Below are 17,304 nucleotides of genomic sequence, written 5' to 3' on the forward strand. Positions count from 1 at the left end.
AGCACTCACCTTGTTTCTTATAATACTCCTCCCAGGCTTTCGTGTAGTCCTGAGGTTGCTGACTCTGTTGACCTGCAGAGTGAAAAGGAAGAAACACATTAGAGCATTCAAGCATCAAATCGAACCACAAAACATAAACAATGACCCTACATTGCTTATATGCACAACCCCACAAGTCAAACACTCATCATTTAACTCCACAAAACACACACACTCAATAACAGTAAAACATTCATAGCACATGGAAGACTGTGCCATCAGTGTGGATAAAGCCCTGACTTAGTCTAGAAAATAATCTACTCTGAGCTGATAAAGGTGGATCTGTGTCCACAGCAGTCCTGCAGATAGTCAAAGTGTCGCAGTCTAAACAGCACAGCCGTCAAAAGTCAAAGTGGAGGCACACTTGAAAACGCTCCACGGCACGTTAGTAATGCTCACAAATACCCAGACCTGAAAAAGAAGCTGACTGAATGGCCGAGGGCTGTTTAGACTGTCTTGTGTTAAGAGGTGTACACTGAAACTACGTTCATATACCCATTTTCTTGTAATATTCCTCCCAGGCCTTGGTGTAATCTGCCTGTCCACTCTGACCTGCAGCCTGTGGGTCACCTGTTAAAGAAAACGGTACTTGTAATTAGTCAATCATTCTCAGCAGTTTGTCCTCCACCTGCCTGGGTTGGGCTGTCAGCCTAGGGGTGGTGGAGGAAAACTACCCTGTTCCTGGGGTATTTAAAAAAAAATGTTAAAAAGCTGCTCTGCAAAAGCAAAGTCATTTAAAAGTTGAAACCAAACCAACTTGTGTTTGTTAGTAACACAAATGAGACATGAGCACAGCACACTATCAGGTAAGTCTACTGAACTACACTGAGCTTGTGTGAACACTTTCCGTTTCTTCTGCTCCTCTGCTTTGCTTTAAGTGAAAAAAACACTCCGGTTACCTTGGCCGTTGGCTTGACTGGTGCCGGGCGCTCCGCTGGTCGGGGTCATGGGAGCCTGCGGCTGCTGGCCATACTGAGCGTAGTACGCTGCCCACGCTGCTGCGTTGGCATCCGCTGCTGCTTTATCTGCACGCAAGAAACAAGCTGGTAACCACACAACAGCCAGGACTCATTCTGGCAGCAGCAATGTTGTGCTTTACTGAAGACGTGCAAAGGCTAATGCTAGCCAACTGTAATAAGACACCATGTATCGTCAAATCTGCTGATGTAATCAATACTTGTGTTTTAGCACATAAAACTCAAATGCTATAATATTTTGAAAGCAAATATTTTCAAGAAAAAAAACAAGTGTCAATAAAAATAATTAAAGAGCATTTACTTCTGTAATTACTTTTTGTGCCTACAGGGGGCACTGCTTCTCCCCAGAGTGCAAATTCATAGTTAAAAAACAAAGCACCGAGCTCCTTGGTCCTGAAACTTCACCCTTTAGCGCTTTCGAACATTTATCCTGTTTGTTCCATTGTTTATCATTTTGTTTCTGTTGGGTCTCTGTATTTTATGACTAACAGATATACTTTCTAACCTCTAACTGAGTATGATTTCAAATATTAAAATATGGCAAAGGGCTTTTCACATCAAATGCCCCCATTAGCAAATACTCACTTGGATCAGGCTGGCCCTGCTGCCAGTGTGGGTAGCCGTTGCCCCATCCCTGAGGCTGATATGGAGCAGGAGGACCACTGAAGGAAGAAAATAAGTAACCATCATCTCTCAGTCAGCCATGTTCAGATACTCTTACTATGAAAAGAGGAGGCAACTGTACTTACTGTGGTCCGGGTGGGCCCTGATTGTATGGTCCAGGATTGTATGGACCCATGGGAGCACCAGGGGGTCCGGGTGGTCCTGGAGGACCATGTGGACCTGGTCCTCCATGTGGGCCAGGAGGGCCATGTGGGCCACCCATGGGAGTGACAGGTCCCTGATCAGAGAAATGGTGTGGTCAGTATAAGAGGGGTAAATAAAAAATACCGGAGTCTTCACATGGAGGCTAACTGTAAAAACAGTTAACTCACCCCTATTTTCTCTTCCACTAGTTGCCGGGCATAGTCGATCTGCTGAGGAGACCCTCTGACTGTAAACATCTTAATGTTGGGGTCAGCGTTGGGCGGAGGATTCCTCTGGAGCTCGATTCTGGCTCCTGACTGCTGGCTGATGCCCTTGATTGTCTCACCACCTGGAAGAGAAACATGGTCAGAGTTTTAACGGAGGCCCGACTACAGGGAGAAAAATATTTTAACCGTTTTGGTTGACCCTTTCGTCTCTCTGATCTCTCTACCTTCACCGTGTCACTCTCTATTTTGTGTTCAGGTCTCAGATCATAGGGTTAGGGTTATCCATCAGCTTGTCAGCGTGGTGCATGAGTTTTCATCACAGACCATACACATTTTAAACCCTTATGTACTCCATAACGTGATTACTAAGAGTGCACTGCACTAAAGTTTGTTTTAATAACTGAGCTCGAGCCCCACTGCTGTTGAGGAGCGACTTACCTTTCCCAATGATCAGACCAGTCTTCATGGTCGGGACTGTAAAGGTAAACTCTTGGAGGCCACCAGGGGGGCCCATGTTCCAGTTGCCCTGACCGCGACCGCGTCCCCTGCCACCTCCATGCCCTGGAGGTCCCCCAGCCTGGACGCTCCGCAACAGGTCGGAAATGATTTCTGCCGCGTGCTGAGCCTGGTCAGGGGGACCCATGATCTGCGCTATCCTGTCTGGTGTGGTGCCATCATCTGGAGAGAGGAAGGAGGGCGATTTGAGACAACTGAAGCACAATTTTAGCTTTGATTTCTATTACTGCTGTCACATTAAACAAATGTATACTTTTCTAGTATTTCCTCTAATTATGCCTCTAACCAGCGATGCACTGTGCATGTGTTCAGGTCTCAGATCATAGGGTTGGGGTTATACATCAGCTCATCAGCGTGGTGCATGAGTTTTCATCACAGACCATTTTAAACTGCTTGATTTACTTCATGAATGTCATGTTAGATGCTCACCTGGTTTGAACTGAATCCTGACACCTGTGTCATTCTGAATTTTCTTGATCATTTCTCCATTTCTCCCGATAACAATTCCTACTGCAAAACGTGGGACAGGAACCTGAACAATAAGAGGGCAGAAAAGCAAAATTAACACGATCCAAAAACTCTGGTCAACAACGTGATGAATTAAACAAATGACAAGTACTGACATCTAAGCTGTCTCCTCCAATCCTTGAACCGTACTCGCCCCTCTGCTCCCTGAAGCCCTGATCTCTAATCAGCTCCATCACCATCTCTTTGGCTTGCTGGGGAGACAAAGTTCATATTATTACAGTACAGTCTCCATGTGGAAGACTTGGAATAAAATTTTTAAAAAAAGTTTTATGACATCAAAATGCCAGCTGAAGTCTCACCTGAACTTTAAAAGGTTCTCCTGAAATGCGTAGTGGTTTGTCTGCGCCTGTGTTTTGGGGCCCATCTTGGATCATGACCATTTTCACTCCAGCTCGTTCCTGCAAATGAGAAAATAAAACAAAAGGTGAGTCAGTAGCAATCACATCTAATTATCTCTATATTTTTGTCTCACTTTGACTTGAGGCTCACCTGAAGGCTTTTGATGGTTTCTCCTCCCTTGCCAATGACAAGGCCGGCTTTAGAAGCAGGTACCATAATCTCCTGAACAGTCATTCCTGGGCCGTCGTTGTGGTGGAACGCTGGGGCCGGACGCCCCTTCTCAACGATTTCTGTTAGTAGCCTCTTTGCCGTCCTTAAGGGAGAAAAAAATTACCATTTTGTTTAGTAACGGATAGTAGGGCTGCTCGATTACAGCAAAAATTATAATAGCAACTTTTGGACTTTGGTCAAAAATACATTGCTGCCCACACTAACTTCCACAGGAATTCTGCATTTGAAACAGGGGTGACACTTACTGGATTGATTCTGGTAATCCTGTTAATGTCACCGACCGATCTGGCATCCCTCCGCTGTCTACAAGAGAGAAGACACTGTAAACACAAAACCCTCCAAAAACAGTTGGTATGCTCCGACTTCTCAGCACTGGCAGCAAGTCCAAACCTACCAGGGGCAATCTGTATTTTGCACCCAGACTCCTGCTGGAGACGTGATATTTGTTCACCTCCTCTTCCAATAACTACAACAGGCAATGACAAAAAACAATTATAAATATCAAATTCTAAGAGCACAGAAGTTATGCTTTTTGTTTTTTAAACAAACACTTACTGAAGCCAACCATGCCATCTGGGACCTTGAATTCTTCTGATGTTGACCTTAGGATAACGGGAGATTATTCAACATAAACTTTATAATACAATGAAGCCAAGCAAAGTATGTGAACATGTTTAAATTGATAATGTCCGTTTACCTTGGGGGACCAGCCATTCCTCCAATACCTGAAAAGGCTGCAAGAAGACGACCAATTAGCCAAAAGAAGACTTAATAAAATACAATTTTGAAGAACCAAATTTCACATTCTTGCACATATTTGGCCTTTTTTAAGTAGTAAATACAACTGCACCTTCAGTTCACTTACCATCATTTGTAGCCACTTTCTTTGTCTCTGGTTGGTCTGTGAAAAAAATGACATAGCCAGTGTAAGTACCTCTCATTATTCCCATGCCACATCACATTATTAGCTCCCCCCAATCAAAGAAAAAACAAACTGATTTTACACATCTAAAACTCATTTGTCAACACTACGTGGAATTTAAACAGTTCAGACAGCTGGATTAGACGCTCATCTGCCAGCTTCCTGCGTGCATACTTGGCTTGATATTCCATCTGCAGATGTTTAGTCCTACTCAACGCTGATGCTAAATCCTCAGTTTTGTTTAACATAATTCAACAATACTCTGCAACACAGATCTACACTGTAATGCTCTATCTGCCAGATTATTCAAGCAGCCAGAGTCCTTGCACTTATTAACTCAGTAATGAAGTCATTCATTGGCTCCAAATTAGAAATAAATCACCATTAAAGTCCCTGTATTTGTTCAGCTCTGGGGCTAACAGGTTTGTTAACCCCAGTTCTGACTTGATCAGTGCCTATAACCCGATTATACCTCTCAGGTACTCTGTTCAAGCTGGATGTCAGATTTTTCAGAAGAATATCCCCCAAGTCGGTTTTCCAACTCAGAAACCCTGAGAAGTCCCAGAAACCCTGAGAAGTCCCACTAACCCTGATTCAACAATCTGAGATGAGGGTAGAGAACATAAGCAACAGAAAAGCTAAGCATAATCTGTAAATCATCATTGTTGATTTGCGACTCGCTAAATAAGACATGCTGAGATCAGTGACCAGCGTCAACTCACTTTTTAAGTGAGGAAGAAAAACCTAAAACAAAAGTAGAACAAGAACTGTGCTGCACTGCTAGTAATGCGTTAATAGCTCTGCCTTGCTGAGGAACAAAACAAATCCTGTTTTTCAGCCTTCGCTAGTGGAACGCGCTAAACTCAGGAGTGTCACTCCCAGCGCCAAGATCTGAGGCAAATACAAAGCAGCATTAGATCCAAGTGTCCTGAAGGTGCTTTCAGTTGCACATAAATCATACTTCCGTGCCAGAGCTACAACGTAATTATTGGGAATCCATTTTAACCCTACGCCCCAACCTTCTACATACAACAACTACACGTCAGGTCGGCGCATACCCCAACAACTTGAATGCTGAGGACGTTAGAGTTAATAACTGTGTGTTAACTGGTCTTATTTCTTTGTGAAGTACACAGTTTGTTTTTTTATTTCATGTTAAGTTTCCAAACCCAGAGAAAGTAAATAAACCCAGATCAAGTATTATAATGTAATTAAAACCATGTTTTTTCCCCCCCAATCTTTTCCAGACTTTATAATCAGTACATGTGTGAACCAAGCAAACTGGAAACTGTCATGCTTTCATTTTGGACCACATTAACCACCAAAAAACATCTACTTAACCTGTTTATAGGCTAGTAAAACTAATTACACCCACTCACGCCTTAACCAATATTTGCTTCCAGTCTGGTCCACTCAATCAAAAACAAAAAAATGATTTGACACATATTAAAATATTTGCAAGACATTAGAAGATAAGGTAAAACCATCACCCTAAACACATGCCATGTGCAACACACTGCTGCCTTTTAACTGGTTAGTAATAATGTACAGTGTTAGATCTAAAGGTGAAAATTCACACTGAGAGGAAAAAACGATTAAAAAAAACAGATTTAATGCTGGGTTATGGACGTTAAAACAGAATAAAATGCATTTCAGCAGCTGCTAAAAAAACGAAACACAAAGGCAGGCATTAACTAGAAAGACTTGCATTGAGATCGATTTGAGCCACTGACCGATATTCAGGTTAGGCATGGGAAAATACCCACCAGCGTCCTCCAGGGGCCTTTTCTGGCCCCCGTAGCCGAACTCGTTTGTCGGGGGTGCCGCAACTCCGTCCCCGCCAATCTTTGCTGCGATCTGAAAGCAAAAAATGAAGCAACAAGAGAACACGTGAGCTCCCGAGATCATGTATTTGTTGTTCGCGTCTCTTAAGGTGCGTTTAGAGAGGAGAGGCGTGCTGCCTGCGGCCTACTGTCCTAGCCGGAAGTCCAACAAAGGGGAGCTTCAGGTTTCATTTTAGCAAATCGATTAATTTTGCTACAACACAAAAACACCAGCTTGCATTTAACTTATACAATTATTATCTTATTTTTTAACAAATCTAAGCTGCGATCTGTTGTGTTTTCCCGTCTGTTTTCGTTTTCAGGGTAACGCAACGTTAGCTTAGCTCATCTACCTTCAGAGCACAACGACAGAAAGCGCCGAAAACTCGCAATTCGTTCCCGGCCTGCGGGATATTTTTAGCCCGAGTGATTCCGTAGTCGTCTTCTCACCTGTCGCGCTCGTTGCAGAGCGTCTTTAAAAGCGTCGTTCATGCCGCCACCGGCGTTTGAGGACGGGGGAGCCACGTTGCTGTAGTCTGCCATATCTGCCTGCTGCTGCTCTTCTCCTCCTCGGCGCGATAAGATGGCGGCTCGGTCTCACAAACGGGAGGTGGTGGGAGACACGAGAAACTCGCGGGCCAGTGTTTGCTCTCGCGATAACGGCCTCACGTGTGTCACCAGAGCAGATTTGGAGCAGGAATCAGTATCAGACTACCTATCCTTCTTATTTCATTTTACTGTATATCGTTACTCTTATTTGCCTTGTATGCGTACTGTACAAACGGAACTGGAATGACTGACTGTTCGCTTTATAATTTCAATAAAGTTTGGGAAAAAAAATCAGAATCAGACTACCTTTGAAATGTACTGCTGTAGAAATACTTTTTTTTTTTTTAAATTTTACTTGAGTAAAAGTGCAAAAAATATGAACATAAAAGCGTGATCGTGTTCAACAGCATGTTTCAGAATCTCACTTTTAACACTGGTTTGTAATAACTGATAGACAATTGGGGCTGATTTTAAGCTTCAGTTAAAAAAAAAAGCAAACTGATTATATTTATTTTCATTAATTTCACTTTGTAATTAGTTACTACATTCATTGTAGTGAAGAAAAAAAACAATATTCCCCTGAAAGGCAGTATTATTTGCTTCTATTCCACCACATATACATGATAAGTAAATAAATGTAAACGTCTAGGTTAAAATATGCTATTTTATAAAGAGTTTCCGCATTTTACAGGGATACAAATCAAATTTTACACGTGCAATAGACCTGCTGCAGCTCATCATTTGTGTTTGACTGTGAGCAAAGGTTGCAGCGAGGGGATGTGAAATTATGCTTTGCAGGAGAAATAGCCCACCAGACGGCCCATTTTGTGTAACAATTATAGTCTTCTTCTTCTTTCGACTACTCCCTTTAGGGGTTGCTTTCCTATCCACCCCCAGTATCCTCCTCTGTTACACCAACCCTCTCTATGTCCTCCTTCTCCGCATTCACAAATCTTCTGTGTGGTCTTCCTCTTATTCTCTTGTCTGGCAGCTCCACATTCAAAGTCCTTTGTCCAGTATATTCCCTATCCCTCCTCTGCACATGTCCAAACCATCTCAGTTTTGCCTCCCTAACTTTGTCAGAGTCCAACAGTTCCACTTAAATCAGTAATAACTTTATAATAATATTTCTTTACTAACATGCAGTGTTGTCTTTTGTTTATGAAGACAAGTTGCTTGAATCTTCATGGCATAAAATACTCTTATTTAATATTCAGTAAGGTTGAGGTTCTGTGCCAGCTATAACGAAATCCCAATGAATCCCAACGAAATCTCAGAGGAGAAGCTCTTTGCACTATAAACATGGACAAAATGTCCCATGGAGTTTGTTGGTCACGTGGAAATTTTTTAACCTGAGTGCGATGAATCAAAACTTCACTGTGCTCATCTTTTTTTTGTGACATATAAAAATTTTATTTTATATATTAGCATTGTTGTTGGTGAGTATATTGTTTGCTCTGTGTGACTTTAGCATTTCCCTCAATAAGGATGATGTCACAAAGAATTCACTTGGCCTATGTGACCCTTAACGACTCACACGATCAAGGCATGGATCAGCGACTCTCAACGACCACTTCAACGTGACAACGGCACTATGGGTTAAATATCTGAGACTGACTTTTAGAGCTGAAGAGTCCTTTCAGTAAATGTCTTCAAGAACCTGAAAAAGATTATTTCCAGAAGACTTTAACTCCTAAATCTTTATTTTAAACACAACATTAAATCTGTTACTCCTGATATTGACACACTTAGATTGAAAATGATCAATTTTGTAAATGTATAGAAATTTAGATATCTCATTATCCCCATCTCTACCATCCTCCTCTGTCACACCAACCCTAAGCAGGTCCTTCACTACATCACTGAATCTTCTCTCTAGTCTTTCTGTTTTCCTCCATCCTCCTCTCTCGCTGCTTCCTAACATGCCTTCCCCGTCGCCTCTTCCTTTGTCTTTTCCCAACGGTAGCACAGTTTCTATCAGCATGCTTTTGGCCAGCAGGACCAGAGGCGATCGTTGTTAATCCCGGACCCAGTGCGACCTCCCCCATTCATCCAGGCTTAGCACTGACACGAGGATTTGTGTCATTTTATTATACAGTCAACACAACAACATATTTTCTTATTTTCAAAGAGCATGTCGAGTAGCCAGCTGTTACTCTTGGTCATTACATATTTAAAGTCAGTAAGATTATGGTTCCATGCTCGTGGTCAACAGAAAATATAACAAAGCAAATCCTGCAGAGTTAACCATAACTTTGTGATTGACCTCATTTCACATCTCAGACATTTTTTTCAGACATGTGTTTGCATAATTAACAAGAATAAAACTCACAGCTTTTGCTTTTTTCTAATTTCCTCAAGACTCCAAGGAGGAAAAAACATTTTCAAATTTTCTAGTCAGAGTGTAGTTCATTAAGGCACACGGTATCGCCCTGACGAAGCTGGCTCCCATGCCATTATAATATCCTTTAATTCCATATCTTTCATATATCCCAATCAGTCCCGGTAATACACCCGAGGCTGGCCGTGAATCTGATCTGAAAGCTGAAGAACAAGACAAACAAACATGAGTAAAACATTCCCACATAAAAGCTTCATATGAAACTGTAAACTGTGCCGAATGAATGAGAGCCGATACCCTGCGCTTGCTGCTGAGTTCGGATAACAGCCAGCGGGTAACTGGTGATTTGTCCAGAAGCGAACGCCACAAAGCTGAAGAAAAACAGTCTGGAGTCACTGTTGTAGGCGGGATCGCTTTTTGCCCAGCTCATGATTGACTGCAATTACAAAATAAGCAATTAGCATCTTTTCAAAATAAAAGTTCACTTGATCTCTGTTGTCTTCTGGCCCACCTGATGAACAGCACACTCCACACCTGCATAGGGGATCATACAGAGAATGCTGGGCTTGAATCCTCTGTAAAAGGAAGACAAAGACTCGCTTCTGTAAATGGATCGGGCACACACTGCAACGCCATGGTAAGTGCCAGCCTGCTGCAGGTTCAGCCTCACCTTCAGCACCTGTAGAGCAAACAAGAGGAGAGTGAGACTGCTTAAAGAGATCCCCACTAATAAATTAAAGTGGGTCTATTAGTCTCAATTCTTGGACTCTACTAGAGCAGCTTTGAGTGATTCAAATTCAAAATAACAAACATTATCATACAGTTTAGCTTATGCTGAACTTTGGTAAAGCCTGTCAATTCATCTATTGTCTGAAACAAGGCTCCTTAATTCCTCAGCCTCTAAACCAGCTTTCTTCAGGTTTGCTTTGAGTAGCAGTGGGGCTTCACAGCCACAGAGATCACAACCTTTTTTCCTCACCTAATTCTCCAGTCACATGTTTCCAGTGTATAATTATTCTCCAAACACTTGTCTGGCAGTAAACTTTTGCTTTTGCTTGTTTCCTACCTCATGTTTTTTTCTTTTGGTTCCTTATGGTTGCTACGTAAAATGCATATTCCCCAACTGGCAAGTGGTTGCTGGCTCAAAACCCTCGTTGTGATTGCTTTGGTCATTAACAGGTTCAAATGAAACACGCCAACTTGTTTGCAGACACTGGCCACTTACTCTGTGAGTTTAAGTGCAGCTCAAACCAGAAACAGAGAATATTCACCATTAAAAGGAAAGCTGTGCCTTATTGCTGCAACAAACATATCTCAAAAAGCACAACTTTTACATCAAAAGGGAACAGTTTCCCTTTTTTAAAAACTTCACCACTTAGAGAGTAGTTTGCAACTGTTTGGAGACAATTCAGGATCTTCTTGTGATACAAACAATTGCAAGGAGTTTTTCAGTGCAGCATCGTGTAACTGTTTGCAAACATTTACTCACTATGGATAGCTAGCAGCCTCCACTAACCAATCACCAACAGCTGCAGAAGAAACACTTTTTCCTAGCAACTGGTTGCTGACTGGTCTCTAGGCATGACTGGAGCCCTAACCTGCCATGTTGGTAATAATTTGGGGATTTTGAACTTTTACATTTCTGTTAATTAACTAGACTTCTACAGGGAAAAAAAGTTTATGTAGCACATAGTAATTCAGAAAAGATACATGTCCTGAAATAAGAGGGGATATGAATATAGACCATTTTACCCATTTGCTGTGCTATCAACTGTTTATGATTCAGAATACCTGCTGTATAATTTATCAAACTCAAAATGACCTCATGCTCAAAACACCAACCAGAAAGATTAAAATATGTAGTGAAGTACAAAGAGAAAGGTTAGTAGTTCTGTGTGGGATGGGAGGAAGAGTTTGTGCATTTTGGTTTTATGATGCTCATTTGTTTTTGTTTTTAATTAAAAAAAATACATTTATTGTTGATAAGATGGTGTTGATATGATGTTGATATCATCAGTGGTAACATTTTTGCTTGTATTTGGGCTGCTGACTGTGGAGGGGTTATTTGAGACTTTAGTGTGATGAACGCAAACAAAGGAGAGCCTCTAAAAATATCAGAGCACGCTGGCCTCAGTACAGAATGTTAGTTTAATGTTGTTATAGCATAAAGGGGAAAAACTGAGTTAAATAACACAATATCCTCCAGTTTATCATAATGTAAGAAGCAAAAGCTCAGTTTTAGTATTTTCCTCACCTGTTTACTCCACGTTGCCGTGGCAATTTATCAGCCTCAAAGTAATGCAGAATACAGTTATTCACGGCCATGAGATTACAGATGAAGATTACTGTTTCCCAGCATCTAAAGTATTTGTGTGGTTGTTCACGCACTTCCTCATGGTGATTGTTTAATATTAATATTGGAACATGTGTTGTTCTTTTTGGAGATACTGTAGAGACTGACTCATTTGTTTATGATAATAAAAAGGCTTTATAATGAGTCTAACAATGACATAGTAACAATTAAAACAGTCAGTGATCTGCACTTCAGGACAGGAATGCTAAAGTACTCAGATCTGCCGCTGATCTCGGATCTGACCTCTAAGGGGTAGAAGACAGCGTGAGCCACAGCTCCAGAGATGCAGCCCAACCCGAAACGCTGCTGCACCGTCAGAGTCTGCTGGGTCCTGTTTTGGGTGTAGACCTTCATCTAAACGGAGCAGAGGACATCTGAGTGTGCTAATCAATCGGAAAAAAAGAAACTGTACACGAACAGCTCAATGCTGAGCCTCACCTGGGCGTAGATAAGACACTGAAGTGTCGACTGTGGCGTTCCTTTCAGCACGTTGACAGCGTTGCCTTGCCACATTGACCGCAAACCACCTCCTCTCATCTCCTGAAAACCTTGGGAGAAGGCCTTGGATCCATACACCTATTGTGGAGACAGGAAGTCATTTTCAGTGAGGTGCAGGTGTGCAGTGATGTGGAACAGTCACAACAGCAACACTTTTAGGATAAATATAGGTACACAAAGTTAAAAGCAAGATAAAAGCAACAGTTTGAATGCAGGTCATAAAAATAAGGCAGGCAAGCTGATAACAGACTGTCTTTAGAGCCAGAGATACTAATGTAAAACTAGGCCAGGCTCACAGCCGAAACAAAACATCCATCCTTCTTCTTCTGCTTTCCCATATCAGCACCACAGGGGAGCTGGAACCCAAAAATTTACATTATCTTATAATGCTAAATAGCTTTAATGTTTTTTTTCTGTCCCTCTTTGTTAGCCCTGTGACAGACTGGTAACCTGTCTGTGGTGTACATTTAGGATAAGCTCCAGCTCTCCTGCAACCTTGATAAGCAGTTAAGAAAATGGATGGATGGACAAAAGAAGCATATTTGCTTATTAATCTATACTGTGACACGATGTTAAAACATGAGTGGCTCTTTTACAAAATGATTCAAACCTTTATTTAAGTATTTCTTAGAGCCATTTCTTTGCAGCAGGAACAGCTTTGACTCTACAGGCTTTGTGCACCTAGGCTTGGGTAGTTTATCTAATTCTTCCTGACAGAATTTGCGTGTCTTCCAGGGCCACATAATAGTTACGCTGAGTGATGTAGTCAGAAACTCTGTAAAACCTCTGAGCTTAAATAATTATTACATAATTTGTGTGATGTTTCTGAAATATTTTCCTTTTCTTTTGTCTGCAGTGCCTTGTGATAGTGGAGCTGACCTGAAGTTGTGTTTTAAGGCGGTCTATGGGTGCCGTCATGGTCCGGGACACAGCATCCGCAAGTCCTGCTGACATAACAAATGTCCTCCAAGCACTGAAGCCTGACGCTTCTTCGGGGAATTCAATGGGGATCCCGCGGCTCTCCCCGACATCAAACACCTGCAGGAGTACAAACAGGAGGACTTAACTGATCACCTTTTCAGGAGACATTTTAATCGCTGTGTAAATGTAAAGCATAATGGGAATGATCATACCAAACTGTGTTTCCATGAGGACACTAGCTCCCCGATGTCATCCACAGGGTTGAGGATGATGTGGTGCAAGAATTCATCCCAATCCACCGTCATCGAGTTGTCCTTATCCATCCTGATGTTGCCAAAGACAACGACACTTGTCAAGTTTCAGAAAATAAAGCTTTCACATCCCGTATTAACATCACATCATTTGTCCATTTTCAAAACAGCAAGCTGAGTAATAATCATTTATAATTCAGAGATACAACAAGTTCAGGTTAGCCAGGTAGTGAGTCCATACTGAGGGATCCTTTGAAGCATTCGTTTAATCTGGCAACCCAAAATAATCACGATTATGTCTTAAATATAATTTATTTAATGCTAATTATTTTAAATCTATATGCCAAGTATAAATGCATATATACTCAAAAACAATAATGAATCTATGAGGTAGTGGGCAAAAAAATCTTACATTTGTATAATTTTTTTTGCATTCGGCTTTGAAATGACCACTCCTAACTCCTTAAACAAACATATGATGTCCTCCTGGTCAATGACTCCTGATCAGAGAAGAAATGCACAAAATTACAAACAGATACTGCTCTTCCTCATAAGTGAAGTTTCTATATGAGGTGCTATGGTCCCTGAAATGCTGCAGGTCTGTGTAGCATAAACAGCATAAACAGATCTTTTGTTTGCCTGCCAGCCACTCGTGTCTGACCTTGAAAACACATTTCACCGTCAACAAAATAAAAAATGTATTCAGTTTATCAAGAAAAAGTCATGTTAGAACACACTTTCTGCAGAGTTATGTTCATTATGTTCTTTAAAGGACAAAAAAGCAGGAGGTGCAGATCTTAAAAACTGATTGAAGTCCTCACATGCTTCCTTTTGTATCATTCATTTTCAGAAATGTATCACTTACAAGGCGGTAAGACTTTCAACTCACCACAATTATTCTTATCAAGGTCATGAAAGTGAATTTTCCACTTCCTCTCTCTGTCCATCATGTAGCTGAGGAACTCTTGATAATCCAGCAGGCCATCTTTGTCTCTGTCATAAGACTCGATGATACTCTACAAGAAACAAAAACAGCTCTCTCAATAGCAGCTTTAAAAAAAAATAATACCGATGCATATAGATGCTATTAAGAATATTTGTTACCTGGACCTTCCCATCCGCTGAGATAATACCATGCTTCCTCATTTCGTCTTGTAGCTCCGCCACAGAAACAAATCCATCCTCATTTTGGTCCAGTTTACTAAATAATCCACGAAACTGATCCATGGTTCATGCAGATGCATACAGATAAAACCTTTAAAAGCTTTTAATCGTTGCAGGACCTTTTAAAGGAGATTTTTAAAACACTCATTCATTATCACCAGAGATGATTGACCTGCAGCTCTGCAGAGGCGCTGACTCACTGGCAGAGAGAGAGCTTCTATCAGCGGTTTTTGTAAAACTCACTTCCTCTAAGAAACAGCAGGGGGCGCTGTGGCTGCAGAAGAGGCCACCTTCATCTGGAATAGACACAGTGGCCTCGAACCTGTGATCTTCTGCGTGCTATTTATACAAAAATTATTTATTTTAAAAAAGGAGACACATCTTGCAGATAAAGGAAACTGCTGACATCAAGAATTCCTACCAGTGGCTAGAAAAAGCTGACCTCGAGCACAGCACAGAGGCTCTGATCACAACAGCGAGCCTCAAAACACCAGATGCCTAAAAGCAATCGTCTGCCACACCCGATAGGACCCAAGATACAAGCAATGCAAAGGTCCCACTGAGACAGTCCTGCACTTAGTAGCAGCATGTAAGATGCATGCTGGCACACAGAGAGGCACTGGGTTTGGATAGTACACAGAAATGTCATCAAGTCCCAGTGGAAGACAGGTCAGCAACTGCTGTCCAATCAACAACACATCCATCCAACACATTCTGTCATCCAGCTGCCAGTAAATTATTGTAGAAATTACATGACAGAGAGCAGAAGACTACGGTTGTGATAGATGTGCCAGATAAGAGGAGACCAAATGCACTAAATAACTGGAGCAGATAGGAAAGGAGGAGTCCAGGGAGGTCCCAGTGGTTACAGGAGTATTACAGGACCTGTAACCCCCAAACTGGGCGAGTGGCTCCAGCAGATTCCAGACACAATATCTGAGAGGTCTGCAGTCCAGGAAGAGCTAAGTACTAGAGGAAGACACACATACCAATCCACGGGGGGTTGGAGGCAGTCTGGCAGACTTTGGTTTCAGTGGCTCTTCTCCAGTGACTGATGGTGTAATCCATCAGATTAAAAAAAAAAGAAAAAAAGACTAAACTGCTACATGTAAAAGGGAGGAAAACAACTTGAGCATAACGATGAACTGCTTAAGTACGGATTTTTTGTGACTTTGGGAGTTGGAGTATTTCAGAGTTTGGTTAAATATAGCTTTGTGATTTTATTGTACCACGTGTTTATTGTCTTTATTTACATTTTTACCCGCATTCCTGGTTTGTTAAGATTAAAGAAAACGCCAAATGTTATAGGATAGTTAAGATACTGACATATAAGATATTTATTACCTGGCCCTTGTCATCTGATATACATAAAACATTTTCTTCCAGATAAGCATGGGGAGTTTCAGAGTTTCCATTGCTTCCCATTGGCTGTCAGTTTTGTGCGATGACGTCATGGCTATAAACGACATCAAATACAGTGACGGGGTGTTTTTTCACCTCTCACCTGGATGATGTGCAAAGGACCCCGGTTTGGTGAATGACGAGTATCGCCACTTACTTTCTAGAAAAAGCCGCCAGATCCAGTCCACAGTGTCCACTTACTGCCACTCATACCGGAAAGCAGCTTTTCAAAATAAAACCAATTTATTCCCCTGTAAGGCAAGTAAAAATGTTCTATAAGACAAAAAGAAACTAAAATAAAAAATATACACCTACAACATTCAAGGAGTTTCTTATATTTATTCTATTTCTTAATAAAATTCACCTCACATTAAACATATCTCAGTAGATTTCTTTATGAATTTAGGTTGCTTTATGAGAAGGTGAACAGATCTGCATTTTCTCTTCTCACTGTGAGGCCTGGGGGAGGAGCTGTGGTGGCATGGAAAGGTTTTGCTGCACTGTTGGGGATTTATTTAGAATTAGAGGTAACACTTAACACTTAACCCACATCAACATGCATCAATTCAGCTCAGTGGATAAAGAATCAGCATCACATAACCGGAGCTCAACAATCTGGGTCTAAACCTGGGTGAAGCTGGTTGATCTTTGTGCCTGAGAAGACCATATTAAGGGTTTCCTCTCTCTGTGACGTCATAAAGAGCCAAGAGTAGACAAAACTGTATGAAACAGAGCATTTAGAGGAGTCAGAAGTCTGAGCTTTTGGCTCATGATTGCCTGTACATAACCTCATTATTTGAAACTTTGGCCTTGTTTAATGTGAATATACAGCATTATAGTCGTGTATATACAAGATGTTTTTAAAATGTAGAAAAACAATAAGAGTAATGAAAAACTCTACAATGAGAAGGTGTGTTTCAAATTTTGAGTGGTGCTGCATAAACAGCAGAACTGTTTGCTTGGTAACACTTTCGAGATCGAATTCAAACAGACAATAAACATATAATAATTGATTTTCACTTCATGGGTACCGCACTGAATAGCTGTAAGAATTTATGACTTGGTTTTACAGTAAGCAGAGTGCATCTCAAAAATACAAATCGGGTATTGGTTTGACTGTAGTTTGATATTTTCGGCTCTTGGACTCCTGCCTCGTTCTTGTTTTTGTATCAGGACAAACATTTATGTGATTCGATGCCCTATTTTTCGTAAATTGTGGAGGTATACAATTTTAATTTTTTTTAATAATTTTTTTTTTTTTTATCTCTAGTCAAAAAATAATTTCCCCACGTGTTCATCTTGAAGCGTGTTTCGCGGTTTTTATTGTTTTTCTTGAAAAAAAAATTGATACAAGAGACAAGACATTCTCTAATGCATCATAATTTTGGAAGCTCAAGCTCAAGCGCACCGGAACCAG

General features: G+C 41.2%; 2 protein-coding genes across 7 annotated transcripts in view; both read right to left on the minus strand.

Annotated features, from left to right (window-relative positions):
* Positions 1–7,020, minus strand: part of fubp1 (far upstream element (FUSE) binding protein 1) — an 11,721-nt gene extending 4,701 nt beyond the window's left edge. For 3 of the 6 annotated variants that reach the window (XR_014870873.1, XM_085141441.1, XM_085141440.1), the window contains exons 1-18: positions 6,860–7,020; positions 6,320–6,443; positions 4,530–4,565; positions 4,362–4,398; positions 4,220–4,266; positions 4,059–4,130; positions 3,910–3,967; positions 3,584–3,746; positions 3,394–3,492; positions 3,190–3,285; positions 2,996–3,098; positions 2,489–2,728; positions 2,012–2,172; positions 1,766–1,917; positions 1,602–1,678; positions 939–1,064; positions 535–609; positions 10–72 (exon numbers count right to left, since the gene is read on the minus strand). Coding sequence is in view for 5 of the 6 variants with exons in the window: in XM_085141441.1 (XP_084997567.1) it covers positions 10–72; positions 535–609; positions 939–1,064; positions 1,602–1,678; positions 1,766–1,917; positions 2,012–2,172; positions 2,489–2,728; positions 2,996–3,098; positions 3,190–3,285; positions 3,394–3,492; positions 3,584–3,746; positions 3,910–3,967; positions 4,059–4,130; positions 4,220–4,266; positions 4,362–4,398; positions 4,530–4,565; positions 6,320–6,443; positions 6,860–6,952 (1,822 nt within the window). In the remaining variant the exon portion in view is untranslated. The remainder of the gene's footprint in view (positions 1–9; positions 73–534; positions 610–938; positions 1,065–1,601; positions 1,679–1,765; positions 1,918–2,011; positions 2,173–2,488; positions 2,729–2,995; positions 3,099–3,189; positions 3,286–3,393; positions 3,493–3,583; positions 3,747–3,909; positions 3,968–4,058; positions 4,131–4,219; positions 4,267–4,361; positions 4,399–4,529; positions 4,566–6,319; positions 6,444–6,859) is intronic. The other 3 variants (XM_085141442.1, XM_085141444.1, XM_085141443.1) reach the window with 3 other exon arrangements.
* A 314-nt stretch (positions 7,021–7,334) lies between these two features.
* slc25a24l (solute carrier family 25 member 24, like) lies at positions 7,335–16,208 on the minus strand. Its single transcript, XM_085141447.1, has 10 exons — positions 14,427–16,208; positions 14,212–14,338; positions 13,735–13,822; positions 13,284–13,395; positions 13,030–13,188; positions 12,091–12,228; positions 11,896–12,006; positions 9,811–9,978; positions 9,597–9,735; positions 7,335–9,502 (listed from the first exon to the last, which is right to left on the minus strand). The coding sequence occupies exons 1-10, from the start codon at positions 14,547–14,549 to the stop codon at positions 9,315–9,317; spliced, it is 1,353 nt and encodes a 450-aa protein (XP_084997573.1). The 5' UTR covers positions 14,550–16,208; the 3' UTR covers positions 7,335–9,314.
* Between the last annotated feature and the right edge of the window lie 1,096 nt (positions 16,209–17,304).

This window comes from Neolamprologus multifasciatus, chromosome 18, assembly GCF_963576455.1.
Source record: "Neolamprologus multifasciatus chromosome 18, fNeoMul1.2, whole genome shotgun sequence".
Classification (NCBI taxonomy): Eukaryota; Metazoa; Chordata; class Actinopteri; order Cichliformes; family Cichlidae; genus Neolamprologus; species Neolamprologus multifasciatus.